The sequence below is a fragment of the Natrix helvetica genome (assembly GCF_964273705.1).
Source record: "Natrix helvetica genome assembly, chromosome: 2".
Taxonomy (NCBI): domain Eukaryota; kingdom Metazoa; phylum Chordata; class Lepidosauria; order Squamata; family Natricidae; genus Natrix; species Natrix helvetica.
The window spans coordinates 253477321-253495298 of NC_138552.1; the positions used below are offsets into that span (position 1 = coordinate 253477321).

Here is a 17978-nt window from a genome sequence, read left to right on the forward strand (position 1 = left end):
TCTTTTTTGTCTTCTTTCTGCCTTGAATAGTCAGAACATGTTTACAAGGCATTAAGAGTATCCTGCCTAAAGAGATTGCTGTCCAAGTACTTGTCAGATGGTATAATGCCTACAATGCACCTGGAGGGCCAAGCTACTATTCAGAGTGGACCTTATTTGTGACCTGTCTGTTGAACATGATGGGTTATAACACAGAGAGAGTGGCATGGACACGCAACGTAAGTGAACTTCCAATCTTATAAATGACAATGGCTGCCTTGAAACTGTGATCTTACCTTTGCTGTAGGGGTTTAAACAAAGACCAAATGACCATTTATCTAGAATGCTTTAGTAGTGGAATCTTACTAGTATTGAGCTGATTTCCAAGTTCCTTCCAAATCTTTCCATTCTGTGATTCTTGACTTCGAGTCACCTGCTAATATTATTCAAAAAAATCATTCTCCAAAAGTGCTTATTATTTTCAGATACTCTGAGTAAAATAGTACATGCCTTGTTAATATTAATAAAGGAGACTATTGAAATAATATTGCACTCTTTGTTTCATCTTTTCCCCATGTTTTACTTTCAAGTCCTATATTTTGCAGAAATATTGTAGTGGTTTTTATTTGACTGAATACACAATATTATTAAAAGAAATCTTAGATGCATATGAATTTCTATTATAGGATCATTTGCTCATAGTGATTTTTTGTGCATGAATAGAAGTAATTGATACATAGAGTTACTATTCATTATTTTGAATTTAATGTAAGTGTAACACTGAAATATGAATTCTCTATGTTTTACAATTTACAAAAAATTTTTTGTGAGTGAAACATACTTTTTTATAAACAACACTAGCAACAGTCTACAACTTGATTTGAGCTTGCTGTTTTTGTCGGAGGTCAGATCTCATCTGCAATTTCCCAGTGACTATCTCTTAAATATATTAGCATGTTATTACACATTCTTCTCTTACTGTCCTAACCATTCACACTAAATTTGTGTTACTATACCCAAAATTGATACATGAAAACAATTCATAAACTTCCTATTCATAAACATGAATAATTGTGCGTCCATTTTTGCTGCAATACTTTGTGGTCAAGAGTCTATGGTCTCTGAAGGCAATTGTTCTCTGGAGGCAATTCACCAACCAGTTAAGACTGTTACGTTTGATTGCTTCTCCTTAGCCCATTGTGTCCAGCTTTTTTATTTCAAAGTTGGTTCCATTAAACTGGGAGTGTTTAATTTTCAAACAGTTGCAAGCATCAATGGATGTATTGAATCCTTACATCTATAATTTGTGAACTTGGAGATACAGTAATATATTCATTCTTTAAAATTACTTGTAGTAGAAAATATGTAAAAGAATAATGGCAAATTGTATGTGGAACTTTTGAATCTCATCACAAATGGCTCTGAATATTCCTGTGATATCCTGAATTTCTGTGTGATTATTTCTTTTCTGTTCACTTCAGCTTGATTTTGAAGGATCTCTTTCGCCAGTCATTGCTCCCAAAAAAGCTCGGCCTTCAGAGACAGGATCAGATGAAGTAAGGGAAAAATTATTTAATTAATAATTCCAGACATCACCTTAGATATGTCTGAATTCATATTGCTCAGGAATTTTTTTAATGGATCATATACATGCAGAGCAAAATGAGACTTGTTTTTGTCTGAAGGCTAATATTTGTTGCTTTATGATTTAATGAGTAGCAACTTTGTTTGTAATTTTCAAAGAGGTTCCATCTGTTGCTGAAGGAAATTGACATAATTTACGAATAGAGATGTGCAAAGCAATTATTTTGAGTTTGAAATAGGCTATATTGACAGTTTGAGACCAGTTTGGTACAGTGGTTAAAGGTTCCAGGTAAGAAACTGAGAGATAATGAGTTCTAGTCCTGCCTTTGGCATGAAGCCAGTTGGATGAGTGATCTCGTCACTCTGAGCACTAAGAAGAAGATGATGACAAAAAAATCTTGCTGAGAAACGGCATGGACTGCAAGGCAATGGCCAAGGAATTAGGACTGACTTGAAGGCATACATATGGAAGTACAACACCCCCCCCCCCCCCCATAGCAGTGATGGCTAAACTTTTCTGGGCTGAGTGCCCAAATGTGCGCATATGCTCCCGAACCCTCAAAATACAATGTACGCCCCCGGGCATGCACCATATCTCCCTGTGCATGCGTGCGTGACCCCTGGCACACCTTGCCCTTACCCATGCATGGCAGAGGCCTGAAGGCCAGCTGTGCAGCAGGAGGTGCACGTGCATGCGCTTCGGAGCTGAACTAGGGCAAAGGCTCGCATGCCATCAGAAGTTAAATGAATGAACATTACAGGGTATGGTTCCCCACCATCTTGCAGACACGTAGGACCAGCTCATCAATCTCAGCCATTTTAGTCAATAAGTGTGATGTTATGCAAGAGTGACATTGCCAGGTGAGGGGAAGAGATGCTGCCTAGGAAATGATCAGACTCAAAAGTGGGGAAACCCAGTGGCTTAAGTCTCAGAAGAAGAAAGTTAAGAAGGAGCCATCCTGACTGATCAGGTAGTTACAATTGGCAGTGGGAGTAATTGACTACTGCAATGCACTCTACAGGAGGCTGCCCTTGAAGACCATCTGAAAGTCTCAACTGGTCCAAAATGGGGCAGTGCAGGCAGTGATGGAAAGGTCTCAGTATGCCTAGGTAGCACCTATGCTTCATGAACTAATGCCAGCTTGTTTTGGGGTCTGGTTGGTATAGCCCTATATGGCATAAGGCCTAGTTACTTGAAGGATCACCTGTCGGCCATAGTATCTGCTCAGCCGGTTTAATTTGACAGGGTTGGTGTGCTTTGGGTTCCATTGATTAAAGAATGTCACCTGTCAGGACCCTGAAAATGTGTCTTTTATGTAGTAGTACCTGCTGCTTAGAAGGGGTTTGCCTCAGAGATTTATGTAATCCCTAACTGATTGGTATTTTGAAGGCCCAGGCTTTTGCTGAGAATAATTGACACGCCTTTTCTTCCTTTTCTGTGTTATTTATTTATATATTATTCAAATTATATACTTCTATGTCACCTTATTGAAACCAATAAAAACATTAAAACAGTATGTAATAACCTTAAATTGGTTTAAAATTAACAAGATGGGATGGAAGGGAGCAAGATGCGCATGGGGGCAGGTGGGATCTTAATTTAGTCTGTCAACCACCTCCAGAATGATGCATCCCCACTGGGATCCCAGGCCAGTTTGTAGAGCCAGGTCTTCAGGTGTTTTTGGAAGGTCAAAGGGGTGGATGCAGATCTCATGGGGTGGGGGGAGAGGGGAAGGACAATGTTTCAAAGGGCAGGAGCCATGGCAGAAAAGGCTGTTTTCCTGGACCCCACCAGCTGGAATTCCTTGACTGACTGTGTCCATCGCATGGCCTTTCTGCTGGCATGAGTGGGATGGGCAAATTTTGTCATGGTGAGACAGTTCTTCAGGTAAGCTGGACTCATGCTATGAAGGGTTTTAAAGGTGATAACCAACACCTTGAATTGGACCTAGAAATAAACTTTAATCAGTGCATCTTGTGGAACAGCGATGTAACATAGGCTGTCTTAGGGATCCCAAGAACTGTCCTTGTGGCTGTATTCTGTACCAGCTGTAGCTTCCAGATATTCTTCAAGCATAGTTCCATGTAGAGTGCATGGCAGTAGTCTAAGCAAGTGTTCCCTTCTGAATTTATTTTCTCTGCCATCTTTGTTCTTTTGTGTTGATCTTGTGTTTTGTATTTTTGTTCCTTGTTTTAAATGTTTTTAACAATTTATAAACTACCCAAAGTTGCTGGAGTCAGGTAGCATATAAATTTTATAAATTATTATTATAATTATTATTCCTAATGATGTACCATCATTGTACTTCCGGTTCCGGCTGTGGATCGCGACGGGCAAGCTTTGCTCGCCCCGCACACTCCTGGTGGCCCCCCCTGATCCGGGGGGCACAGGACGCCCTGGAGGGGCTCCTGCCGAGGGGGCGGCGTAGCGGGGTACCCCTTGTGTCGACGGCGGCCGGGGGGGCTCCCTGCATCGCCCTAGGCACCGGGAGGCAAGAGGTGAGGCACCGTGGCCTCTTCGCGATGAGGCAGCTGGAAGAAAAGCAAGATCTGAAGGACGCAGCTGCTGTGCGGTGAGGTGGAAACTTTCCCCCCGTTCCCCTGCTCGACAGAAGGGGAAAAAAAAAACTTGCCAGCTCATTTTGAAGTTATTCTTGGCAGCTTACAACCAAATAAAAACGACAAGACCAAACGTTGAAATATTCAAATAATAAATATTAACTAAATATATTTAAGGTGTCTCAATTTTTTGGGATTTCAACTTGTGATACTAATATGTACATTTTAAACATTACCTTTGTTATTTCTGACTTCAGTTGTTATTGTGTCAAAATGCTAACAAACCTAACAATCCAGTATGAAGCACTCTATATTATCTGTTATTTTTGTTTTACCAGGACTGGGAATATTTATTAAATTCAGACTACCATAAAAATATTGAGTCTCACCCTTTGGCTAAAGCTCTGCGACTGGATCCATTGGAAGCCAAATACCCTAAGGATAATCCTTCACACAACCACTGCTTGGATTCCACCACTCTTCTCTTCCCCCAGATCCCTGTAATTTTCTGTGTGCTGCATTTAATCTATGAGGAACTCAAGCTGAACTGCTTGATGAGTGAAGGAATTCGTTCTCTTGTTGTTCTTCTGTTACAATTGGCAAGGTGCGATCTTCTTGAAAGAAATTTGGGCTAGTTGTGTTGTTTGGCAGCAATTAAGTCATCTTGGAACAAAACTTGTAAGCAGATATACTGTATTTTTCAGTGTATAAGACACACCCCCCCCCCAGTGTCTGGAAATGTCTCTGCTTCTTATAGAGCGAATGTTGCTGAAGCCCCGCCCACCCGCTGGCTCCCACCCTTCTGCTTCTGCCTCCCAGCAATTTGCCTCCTTGCAGCAAACAGCAAGCAGCCTGCTCAGCTTCAGCACAGCCTCATTTAGCATGAGCAGCTGATTGGCGGTTAGATCTGCCTCCCAGAATACCACCTGTCAGCTGTTCCAAGCTGTGGGAATCCCCGATATTGTCACTCATCGCCGCCGCCACCTATTGCAGCCTCCGCGAGCCCCATTTTCGGCCTTTGCATGTCCCATTTTTTGCCTTCGTGAGAGCCCCATTTTCGACTCGTTCCAGGCGATGGCTACTGCAAACCCCGCCACTTGGAATGGGCCAAAAATGGGATGTGCGGAGGCCGAAAATGAGGCACACAGAGGCCGAAAATGGGGCGCACAGAGGTTTCGATAGGTGGTGGCATGATCCCCGGAGCCTGGAAAAGCTGATAGGAGGTATGCCGGGAGGCGATCCAACCACCAATCAGCTGCTTGTGCTAAATCAGGCTGTGGTGAATCTGACCAGGCTGTTTGTTGTTTGCTGAAAGGAGGCAGATTGCTGGGAGGCAGAGGCAGATTTTTTTTTCTTGTTTTCCTCCCCAAAAGTTAGGTGTGTCTTATGGTTTGGAGCATCTTACAGTCTGAAAAATAAGGTAACTTACTTGGAGTTTTATCTGCTACATTTCAGTCAGCAGAGTGAATACAAGAGCTTCAAAGAGAAAGGAGATAAGGCTTCTTTTGCCGAGTTCATTTTTGTTTGCCTCTTCATTGCTGAGAACTTGAACCAAGGTCTTTTCAAATGCTTCCTCCACTAAGACAATTTCTCTCCACAAAAGAAAAAGTCATGTCAGCAATGTCCCAGAGAACCTCATCTGTTGCCTTCATTAGGGTCTGTCTGGTACCAAGAGAATATTTTTTGTTTACCCCAAAATTAAAAAACAAAACCCCATTATTACTGTTGTAATCACTACTTTTGTTTTGATGTATATAAAATGCTGACATTTTTATTGTAAACCACAGTTTATATGTTTCATGTTTTTAACGAATAGGCACCCTAACAAGGGAAGTATCAGATAATTTAAAAATATAATAAATAAATAAATAAATAAATACGTGTCTTTTATATATTTTGTATTCATCATTCAATTTTTATATTATTCTCCTTTTAGGGATTTAAAACTGGAAACGTATCTTGATTATTATTACAGAGACTATCCCATGCTTGTCAAGGATTCTAAGCAAACTTGCATAATTGATCCCAGTAAGTATCAAGAAAATAATTGGGATTCTTGACAGAAGATAGTGTCCATTATTAATAATTTTAGTAAAAATATTTGATTTTCCACCCATGCTTATCATAGACATATTAAAGTAATCACATATCCACTGATATGAACTTTCTTCCTGTCTTTTGTGGGAAATCTTGTAAGATTGTTTTAGTTAACTCTGAAGTTGAACAAGAAATATATAATGTTTTATGGTTATTATAACCCATCATAAACAATTCTTATTATATTTCTTCTAAGCACATAAACACACATAGTAAGTTTTTTCTTCTGCTTAAAAACAGCTGCTGCTGTCAGAACGTTTATTTCATAAACCTGATTTTTTGGAAATGAATAGAATCCCGAGGAAGTTTTTTGGGGGGGGTGACTCTTTTGCCTTCTGAATAAATGTGGGAGAAAGCTCAGCCTATTTAACATTTGTCAGTAAAATAACCCATTTTACCACAGATGATATGAATATTATTCTAAATTAAGAATGTGCCCAAGCTGTGTATGATAGGTGACACCCAAGAAAACAAACAGATTGCCATTATAATAATAATAGGGGAAATAATACACCTTCCATCAAGGAAATTAGCATTGTTTATGTCCAGAAACGATGACTTTTTTTATTCAAGAAAGACTTAGGTATATCACCAGTGTCAGTTGATATCAATGCTTTTCAAAGTTGGTGTTTTTAAATGGTGTGAACTTCAACTTCCAGAATAGAGTGTGCCAATTGCGCCCCCTATTGGACCGGGATGCCCTCCGCACAGTCACTCATGCGCTGGTGACGTCTCGCCTGGACTACTGTAATGCTCTCTACATGGGGCTCCCCTTGAGATGCACCCGGAGACTGCAACTGGTCCAGAATGCGGCCGCGCGGGTAATCATGGGGAGAACGAGGTTCTCCCATATAACACCTCTCCTGCGCGAGCTGCACTGGCTCCCTGTGGTCTACCGGGTGCGCTTCAAGGTGTTAGTTACCATCTTCAAAGCACTCCATGGCACAGGACCTAGCTATCTGCGGGATCGCATTCTGCCCCATACATCCCTGCGACCAATTCGCTCTCACAGAGAGGGACTCCTCCGGGTGCCGTCCACCAGGCAGTGTCAGAGGGCGGCGCCCAGGAATAGGGCCTTCTCTGTGATGGGCCCAGCCCTTTGGAATGACCTCCCCCCAGATATCAGGACAACGACCGATCTCCGCTCCTTCCGCACGAAACTCAAGACCCACCTGTTCCAACTAGCCGGCCTGGCTTAACTAGAACTTTCTAACCTCCCTGGCAATTTTAATATTTTAATATTTTATACGTAAATTTTGGGGTTTTTAACTGTTTTAATTGTTTTAATTGATTGTTATTTATTTGAACCTAGTGGCTTCCATTTGTATTTGATTGTTAAATATTGATGTCACCTCCTCCATGCCACACTTGTATTTTGATTTAATTGTACGTCGCCCCGAGTCCCTTTGCGGAGAGGGGGCGACTGATAAATCGAAATAAATAAATAAAATAAATAAAGTCTGTACATTTTAACTCCCACGATGGCTGGGGAATTCTGGGAGTTGAAGTCCAGACAGCTTAAAGTTGCCTGCTTTGAAAAACTTTGGGTTTATATATATAGAAAGTCTAATGCCCAGAAAAATATCTGCATTGTCTATTTTCACAGGCAGTAAGGCAGCTTTGATATAATCTTTAAAATGGTATATGAATAACTCAAGTTCTGTATGATTAAGCCCAAACAGGCTTTATGCATCATCCTTCCTTTTTTTCGGCTGAGCCACCAAGTATCTTTCAGTGGCTGTGCTCTTGCTTGAAGGGAGAAAGTGTGCCACCCTATCCTTACTTGCCTGGAATCTGTGAAAGGAGCAAGCTGGTAGTGTTGGTATGTATTAAACTAACAATCCGGAGAAGTGATTTGATTCATTGAATATGAATTCAAATGCTTAAGAAATGAAAAAAAAAGTTTTCAGCTGCAAGCCACCTGGAATTTTCTGGATATGAGAAAAAGGCAGATTGAAGGAAGGGAGGAAGACTGGCTGAATTCACAGAGAATTGATTTGTTAGGAACGAATTACTCAACAATCAATTGCTCTTATGCTATAGTTCTGCTTCAAATAATGGAGAAAATACGCTTGTTTGTATAAACTACTCAGATATGTCTGACTACAGCTACACAGCACGTGGTTCCAGATTATATGTTTATGCACAAAATTATTGTGATATCAGTGAACTGTTGGAGGTTTTGTAAAAAGAAAAATGTACAGGTAGGCAGGTGCCACTTATATTAGTTTGTTTCTGCCAGAAAAATATCTTGGGTATTGCTTAATAGAAAAAAGGACATATTCTTCTCTCCCCTATTTAACTCTGAGGATGCCTTCTAAACAAAGTTTTATTACAGTTGAGCAGATTCATAATGTACCTTTAAATAGTTTTTCCCCCTATTTTCTGAGAGAGAAATACATACTGGAATATGGAATTTCAATATTTCTTTTACTTATTTATTAAATTTTGATGCCTAATATAGAAATGTACTTGTTTTCCTTAACAAAAAATGCAAACAAAAAAAGTTGTATGTATATTTATTTGAACTAAGATTTTTGAGCAGTAACATGATATCAGGTGTGCTGAAGCCAAAATTCTGGAAGCATAATTTAGTATTAGCATGGATACCCTTCCTAAATTATGGCACTATTATGCGAGCTGTGAAGTTGATGCCATGGCAACAGGATGCGACCCCCCCAACAGTGTGTCCTGCTTATGGCAACGTTTGTTTTACAAACAGATTTCAAATAATACTCTTGGCACTACCAGATGAAATGATCTGAAAGTGCAGAATTAGAAAGACTCTTAAGACCCTGAATGGTTGCTGCTTATAAATAATATTGATTTTAATAGGTTAATAGTCTGAATCTAAATAATGCTGCTTCATATCTTCATGGACACTTGCCACTGAGCCTGGCTTATTTGGCCTTGAATATACAAGTGCATCCTCATGTATGTTTAGTAAAGATGTCCAGATTCTTTTAAGCCCAAGTTTTGGCTCACCTCTTTTCCTGCTAAGATGACTTTGCTGACTTTTATGTAATGCAGCATTAATTTCTCCCCGGCAGAGCGTTGTTCTGTATATACTTGGTGATGAAAGTGCTGTTTCAAATGAAGCCTCAAACTATTTGTCCAGAATAACATCAGGTAATACAATTTCAGGGCTACACAGATTCTGAAATGGATGTTTTTGCCTATTACTTACTGCATCACCCCTGCTATAAAAAAAAAAAAAAGCAGGGGTGCTTGCATTTCCATTGCTTCTGCTTTTCTCTTTTAGGACAGCGAAAGCAGCAGATTGAACAGGAAGAATCTAGGTATGTTATTTGGTGGAGGAGAGAATGTTGCCATTTGGAAGCTGTTCCCATTTGTTAGCTCTCATGAATAAGATTAGAATGTAGCTCTAAGGATATTTAAGAGGCTCCCTTGTGTTTTTGCATCTCTCCAGTTTCTTCTTTCACTATTTAAGTATTCTGTACTTCTTTTCCCCACAAGGCTGCAAAATGAAGGAGTTAGGGTGAATAGAGAGACAGACTCACATATACTGCTAAGAAAGAGGGATCTTGACCTTATTCTTCTAGCAATAGTAATACCACTTAGACTTATATACCGTGAAATGATTAAAATGTGTGATGGTCAATCCTCAACCAGTGATCACTGTGATCAAAGTGATCCAGCCATCATAAAGTGACTGGATCACTTTAATAGCAATAGCACTTAGATTTATATACCGTTTCACAGTGCTTTACAGCTCTCTAAGCGGTTTACAGCATATTGCCCCCAACAACCTGGGCCCTCATTCTACCCACCTCCGAAGGATGGAAGGCTGAGTCAACCTTGAGCCTGGTGAGATTTGAACTGCCAAACTGCAGCTAGCAGTCAGCTGGAGTAGCCTGCAGTACTGCACTCTAACCACTGCTAACCACTAGATTGGCTTGCAGGACTCCATCCCTATGGGGTTTTCATTTTTAATCTAATTTAAAATGTTGGGACTCAAGTTTTCTGGAAATTGTGTATTCTGACTTGTTGCAGTTACAGCCCTTATCAGCTATCTATTCCATAATACTAGCAAAGCTAGAAGAAATTTGCCTTCTGTTCTCTTCAGCAGCCCAGATTTTATAGTTGTAAGTGCTTGGAAATTTTTGTACACATTTTATCTTCAAGCATCCTGACTTGCCTTTCCCTTATTTCCCATATGTAAATTTCTGGATACTTTGTTTATTCCAGAAATGTTGCTTTATGACTCCAATAATACCTGTCAAGCATGCAGTAGAAGTAGGGAATTGAGGTCCTTTTGAAGGGGCAACATGTTGGGCAGCAGATTTGGGTGTCAAAAGGATCAGTAAGTTATATTTATTTCCTTGTTAGCAGATGCAGTGTGAGGAACAGTCCATCTGCTTCTAGCCTTGCAGAAAAACTAGTTGTCTGGATGGCAAATGTAGGTAAGGAGATCTTCTATTTTTTGTTTATTTTGTTTTTTCAGAAGAATTTGAATAGATTTGACATGCAGTGTTAGGCTTCCTAAATATATTTGGAGACTGGAAACTTCATTTTTAAGTGGCTAATATATGAAGCTAGAAACAGGCAGTAAATTTAGTGAACCAATGGCAATTTGAATGGTGGACTGCTGCTTGTAAAATATCCCATTGTTGTCATAGGCCAAAGCAGATTTTATAGTTTAGTTATTGCAATTTGGTACGGGACAATAGTGGGACAAAAGAAACACACATATTCAGTTTAGGAATAGCCTTTGCAGTCTGTTCTGTGGGAAATTTTCTCTCTTGGTTCCTGGGTCTTTGAATTGATTTATAGAATATTCTGTAAATATGGACTTATAGAATTCTCATTCTCTCTCTAAAAAGGATTCACTTTAAGAGACCTGGAGTCTTTGCCTTTTGGAGTTGCTCTTCCGATCAGAGACGCAATCTATCACTGTCGACAGCAGCCTGCCTCTGATTGGCCAGAAGCAGTCTGCCTTTTGATTGGTCGTCAAGATCTTTCCAAACAGGCTCGTGAGGGAAACCTTCCAAAATGTAAAACAGTAAGTAATTGAATTTCAAAAAAGCAAAACCGAGAAAATCATTTTCAAGTACCGCTTTCTATAATTTGATGTAGTTAGATGTAGATTAAGGGTGTGTTGTCATTTAAATAAACGTTAAATTTTCCTGGAAAGAAGATCAAACAAATATTTGAATGTGCATCCTTGTAGTCAAAGTGCATATCTGTAGAAAGTAAGATGATCTTGATGGAGTAATGCAGGAGCTATTGCCTAGGCAAAAAGGGCTGTTTTTAAGTTCAGAACAACCAGATAATATTAGGAAGCAACTGACAGATGTCTCCCTAATTCACTGAACGATAAGAATGAGGAAGTACATCACAGTCAGATTTGCAAATTTCTAATAGCTCATCTCAGTAAAAGTAGATATAAGCTTTCTTGTAGAATTGATTTCTTGGTCAGGTCCACCTAGTGGGGATGACACTATTTTTCTTTTCTACAGTCTGACCCTCAAATGTTGTCCTCTGATATGCCTGCCACAGTGGAGTCAGAGGAGGAAGATGATGGAATGAATGATATGAACCAGGAAGTGATGTCACTGATATGGAGCGAAGACCTGAGAGTGCAAGAGGTGCGCAGGCTTCTACAAAGTGCCCATCCAGTTCGTGTCAACGTAGTTCAGATGCCAGAAGTCAGCGACCATGAATATATTGAAGAAAAAGAAAACCGGTAATTTTCTGTTTTTGGTCTCTTAAAGTTTCTATACTTTATACAAAGTATAAAGAATTGCACTTCGTTGCATTACGGAACATTATATTGGGAAGTACTGGTTCTTATACTTTTGCTGGAGTAAATTACAATCCTATCCAAGACACCCCATATGTGCCTCCACTATGGCAGTTGCAGCCCTTGCAGTGTTAAATAATTCTTCCCTCTCCCTTGGCTGGTTAGACAGTCTGTCGATTGGCAGAAAATAGATTTCTGTTTTGCAGCTGCTGTTAATAGAAGGAATCCAAGCAATCTGATCCTCTCAGTCACTGACTGGCAATTAACATTTTCTCCCTGTTGCCAAAACAGAAACAGTGACATGCAATGAGAGCAGAATAATGGGACTACCCTTAGAAACTCAGGTTCTCTGGTTTTTTTTTAATGGGTTATATCCTTGCAGGGAATTGGAAAATGGGAAGAAAGAGATGGATGGTGGCTGAACCACTTTCACTACTACTGTATTTCCCCGAAAATAAGACAGGATCTTATTTTCTTTTGGCCCTTGAAATAAGCACTTGGCCTTATTTTCGGGGAGGTCTTATTTTTGAGGTGCAGGAGGCAGCAAGCGTGGTCACCTCATGACTGTTGCTGTTTTGCAATATTTTCAGGGAAGGCTTATTTTAGCGCATGCGCTCAAAAGGCTGATTGGGCTTATTATCCAGGGGAAACAAAGTCTTATTTTCGGGGAAACAAAGTTCTCACAATAGCACCATCCTCATTCTTACTGGCTTTTGCATGTGGTGGTAGTGGGGGCATACTGAGGAACAGAAGGCAGAGGGAGAAGGAACAGATAGCTTCCCAAGTCCTGGGAGGATTGAAAATGGGTGTTTCCATATTGATGTTCTACTCCCTGTGCCTAGGATAAATCTTTATCCCAGGGAGATTTGGTCTACTAGAACATGTCAACCACTGCCAGAGTTTGTCTGAGGAAGGAAATACGGTCACAACACCTTTTAAGGTCTGAAGATAAAGAATACAGTGAAGTGACATTAGCAGTATTCACAATGAATCCCAAATTAACCTGTTAAAACATGCCTCGCATGTTGTGCAAATCTGGCACAACGTAACAGAGCATAATATAAACATTATGCTGAATACAGTAGTTTAAAACTCCACTAGCTTTGTTGTCATTTGATGTTTTTAAAATATTTGACAAAGTAAAAAAATAAGTCATTTAAAAATTGGTTTGGAAAACGGGATTTTTGAAATCACTATTAAAAGAAGCCGTTGGTATCGGTGAATAGAATCTGGAATATTTTCAGATATATAGAGGTAACCAACAAAGATGGTACTGAGGTTTTGGTGAGTTATTCAAGGCCTTAAGGTAAAAATGAAACATGAAATTATTATTTCCAGACTATATGTTTATTTTTTTCATGAAGCTTAGTAGTGATGCACCTCATTACAATTTGAATTAAACGAATAACCTGATTTTGGTTATGCTTGATGGAGTCAGAACATCTCGTTGGCATCCAATTCATCAGTGTAGCTTTATACAAGCCATGCTACATTTCCTGGAGAGAAAAGAAAGTAGCTGATTCACTCAGTTGTACTTATGGCCCAGTTAAAACTTGAGAGGGGAGATGATTATAGAGAAGCAGTCTAAGCAGTATTTAAAAGTTTTGAAGGGTAGTTGTTATAGGAAGCTTACAGAATTGTGTAATCGAGCTGCTAAGATAGCTTGAAAAGCCACTGTCTGCTATGAGGAAAGAGCATTGATCATGCAGAGAAGACACATGGAATGGACATCTTCTGTTAGAGCCAGACTTTTGTGTAGTATTAGAGTAGAGAATTTGCACTGTGACAATCTTCACCTTACTCATGGAGTAGTTTGCCTTCAGTTTTATTTGTTACGGTTTGTGCGTTACACTTTAGCCTTGTACATTTGTCACCTGATAATTGCAACAGCAAGTGCTGAATTAATTAATTAATTAATTATCCATCTACCCACCCATATGTTGAATTCTGGGTGATTCTTTTTATTAGGATGTTTTCACTGCAGAGAGGTGCTCATATAACCTTAAGCATAATTTTTTGAGGAAATTAAATCATTCTGTAATGGAAATCTCTGAGCACGAAAATGGCTATTTGCAAAATGTTGAGACCAAAACATATATACATTTCTTGCACATATAATTGGTGTGGGTACAACTTCTTCCCTGTTTCAGGAGACACTATCTTAATGTAGTCATTGATAAATAGGAAGGGGAGTTAGGTACACAGCCATTTTCAAGATTCCTTTCAATAAATTTGATTAATGAAACTGTGAGAATGAAATTCACAGAGTCCCATGAAGAGTCTTATATGAGCAGGTGGGAGAAGTACTGTATTTTTCGGAGTATAAGAGGCACCTTTTTTCCTCAAAAAAGAGGCTGAAAATCTGGGTACATCTACATTGAATACAGCATTTTTTGCCTCCCGAAGCTCCACCCCCTTCACAAAAATGGCTGTGCATACTCTTATGGAGGTTTTCAGGGAGCTCCTGGGGGCTGGGGAGGGCAATAATGAGCACAAAATGGACCGTTTTTTGCCACCCTAGCCCCAAGCAGCACTCTATAAGCCTCCATAAGGCTATGCATGCAATGTTTTTGACAAAAAACGGGCCCGTTTTCGTGAAAAACGGGCCATTTTTTGCTCATTTTTGCCCCCGCTAGGAGCACTCTGCAAGCCCCCCCAAGGCTATTCATGCCTTTTATTTGAACAAAACCGGGGCAGTTTTCGCGAAAAACGGGCCGTTTTTGGGAGGTTTGCAGAGTGCAAACACTTTTTTCCCCCCTTTCGGAAAGCTCTTTAGTTAGAGTGATTGATGAGAATTCATTGATCAAGTGCTGTGTCAACAGAAACAAATCTTAGTTTGTCAGCGATTTCCTTCTCCAGCACATGGATAAATACACCTGGAAACATCTACCTATCTACCTACTCTCTCTCTCTCTCTCTCTCTCCCTCCCTCCCTCCCTCTAGCTACCCACCTACCTACTCTCTCTCCCTCCCTCCCTACCTACTGTATTTTTTTCTCTCTCTCTATCCCTCTACCTACCTACCTACCTTCTCTCTCTCTCCCTACCTATCTACTGTATTTCTCTCTCTCTCTCTCCCCCTTTATCTACCTACCTACTCTTTCTCCCTACCTACCAACTGTATTTCTCTCTCTTTCTCTCCCTTTCTCTCCCTCTATCCACCTACCTACTTTTTAAAAAAAATTGCCTCTTCAAAACCTTGGTGCGTCTTATACTCCGAAAAATACGGTGTCTTAGCTATGCATATTCATGCATTAGCCACACTTAGATTAAAAGTCTTTCTCTTAAGTGACTGACCAATTGTAAAGCAATCTATTATAGGCTGTTTCTTGCTTGTTTGTTTTACAGTTGTACTATGCTCTTTTTCTATTCATTCATATTTATTGAAGAAATATATATGCTGCTTTTCCCATTTATAAAACAACTTGCCCAAAGCAGCTCACAAAATAGACATTTTTAAATGAAAGAACTTTGGTCCATATATAAGTTGTGTAACGTATTTATGGAGAGCCAGTTTGATGTAATGATTAAGGTAGGATAGAAACTATGACTAGCCACAGTCCTGTCTTAGGCATGAAGCCACCTGAGTGACTTTGGGCTAGTTACTCTCCCACGCCCCAGAAAGCAGGCGATGATGACTAACCACTTCTGAAATTGCCTTGCCAAGAAAACTGCAGGAACTCGTCAAAGAAGTTGCTAAGAGTTAACACTAACTTAAGAGCACCACTTTTCTCCCCCATCCCTGCCCCATATTTATTAATATCAGCAGTTGACCATTAAAACGTTTCCATTTATTTAAAACATAGTTGCTAACGCCCTCTTTTCTGTTACAGGCTTCTCCAGTTGTGTCAAAGAACCATGGCTCTCCCTTTGGGAAGGGGGATGTTTACTTTGTTTTCTTACCACCCAGTTCCAACAGAGCCGTTGCCTATTCCCAAATTGAACCTGACAGGTATATTCAGCAGAGTGATACATGCTTTGATGTGTACTTGGGCGAACACGTGTGAAATTACTTACGCTAAAATTGAGTTTTATGAACAGCATTTCACTATGCTAGCTAGGGAATGATGATAATTGTAGCGTGATCCCTAAAATAGGCATTTTCCTATTAAAGAACATCCCAGATTCCAGCCTTACCTACTTTGCAGTGCCAACCTGCCTCCCTCTCCAGCCCCATGTTAATTGCAGCCACTGGCTATCCTACATTTGTTCATCCCAAGCCTTCAATGCATTGATGGAAAGGGGCATTTAGGAATAAGGATCTGTAGATGCTAAACTGATGAATGCACTGTGAGGGAGAGAGACAGCCAAGATAGCTACAGCAACCACCACATCAATTGCAAAAGCAACTGTGTTTATGTGTGTGTTACTTGCTTTTGGGACCTGAGAGGTGTTTCATATCCTTTAGCCGTGATGGCGAACCTATGGCACATATGCCAGAGGTGGCACACAGAGCCCTGTCGCCAGCTGCACTTCCAGGTTCCATCACACGCATGCGTACCAGCCAGGTGGTCCAGTGGGCATGCACGTGTGGCCAGCCACTCTCTTCTGGGTTCTGTTGTGCGCAGCTGGTCAGTGTGCAGTGTGCGACCGCACCTGGAAGTGCAGCTAGCGACAAAACCTGGAAGTGCAGCTAGCGACGGCACACATGCACACATGGCCAGCCGCTGTCTTCTGGGTTCCATCACGCGCATGCGTGAAGTTGAACTGGCTGGCGCACATGTGTGCGACGGAACCTGGAAGAGAGTGGCTGGCTGCACACGCATGTGCACTGGCCAGCTGCTTTCTTCCGGGTTTTGGTGCTCCAGCAGGCACACATGCATGCTCCTGTTTCAGCACTCCGTGCCAAAGAGGTTAGCTACCACTGTCTTATAAAATTAGGAGGTTCTCCCATGTATATCCACACTGTATCTTGTGATCTATGGAGGATGGTCTCATTAGGCTGCTTCTTCCTGAACTATGCATGTGTAGGATGGAAGGGAGGGGGGGAGAACCTGTATCCAAACTTGTTCTGTTATTCAGAGTTAATCTAACATTCCTTCATCTTGCACTTGTAATCCTTCTTTTTCAAAAAGTCCCAAGTGATTTCCCTTTTTATTTTCCCTTTATATTAAATAATCTTTGGATTATTTTCTTTGTTTTGGAGTGCATTTTTTGAAGCACTGAAGCTCTTTGTGTTCAACATAATTTCTTAAAGTAATTTGTAAAGGGCTGCTGTCAGCGCTTTGGAAGCCTGTTGCACTCAAAAAAACCAGAGTAAGAAAACTTGTCTTTCTTGTTGTTTTACACTTCATTTTTAAAAAATATTTTTATCCTCCTATGTAGGCCGGGCTCCCCCTAGGAATACCACAGTGGATCTCAATAGTGGGAACATTGATGTGCCTCCTAATATGGCGTGCTGGGCAAACTTTCACAATGGTGTGGCTGCTGGGTTGAAGATCGCTCCGGCTTCCCAAATAGACTCTGCGTGGATTGTCTACAACAAACCCAAAAACGCTGAACTTGCCAATGAATATGCGGGCTTTCTCATGGCTCTGGGTTTGAACGGCCATCTCACAAAGCTTGCAACACTTAATATCCATGACTACTTAACAAAGGTGAGGCCATAATTCAAAAATAAGGGGTAGACAATGCTTTCTTTGGGCCAATATATATATTTGTTCTTTTCTTTATATTGGGAGAGATAGGATTATCACACTAAAAGCCACTTCACAAGCTGAACAGGGCCACTGTTTAACTGAGTAGTGAATTTCCTAACCATTTAATTAGTGATTGGCCTGGACGTTGCATTAGTCATAACATTTTAATGATATTATTAGTTGTAATGCAGAATCTGTTCTGTGAGCAGTTTTCTTGTATTGACGGTAAGATGTTGATGGTTCATAATGCGCGTTTTACAAAAATATATATTTATATATTTATACTAATATATATATATTAACATATTTATGAATGTTTACAGAATTTCCTGTGCTGCAGTTTTGACAGCAGTTTTT

General features: G+C 40.3%; 1 protein-coding gene across 6 annotated transcripts in view; it reads left to right on the plus strand.

Annotated features, from left to right (window-relative positions):
* The window catches only part of ANAPC1 (anaphase promoting complex subunit 1), a 64286-nt gene that overhangs the window by 19770 nt on the left and 26538 nt on the right, over positions 1-17978 (plus strand). For 4 of the 6 annotated variants that reach the window (XM_081940329.1, XM_081940331.1, XM_081940332.1 and 1 more), the window contains exons 17-28: positions 31-218; positions 1461-1535; positions 4461-4726; positions 6059-6150; positions 7893-8041; positions 9270-9348; positions 9482-9518; positions 10570-10643; positions 11064-11242; positions 11700-11926; positions 15816-15934; positions 17308-17579. In XM_081940329.1, coding sequence (XP_081796455.1) covers positions 31-218; positions 1461-1535; positions 4461-4726; positions 6059-6150; positions 7893-8041; positions 9270-9348; positions 9482-9518; positions 10570-10643; positions 11064-11242; positions 11700-11926; positions 15816-15934; positions 17308-17579 — 1757 coding nt within the window. The remainder of the gene's footprint in view (positions 1-30; positions 219-1460; positions 1536-4460; positions 4727-6058; positions 6151-7892; positions 8042-9269; positions 9349-9481; positions 9519-10569; positions 10644-11063; positions 11243-11699; positions 11927-15815; positions 15935-17307; positions 17580-17978) is intronic. The other 2 variants (XM_081940330.1, XM_081940334.1) reach the window with 1 other exon arrangement.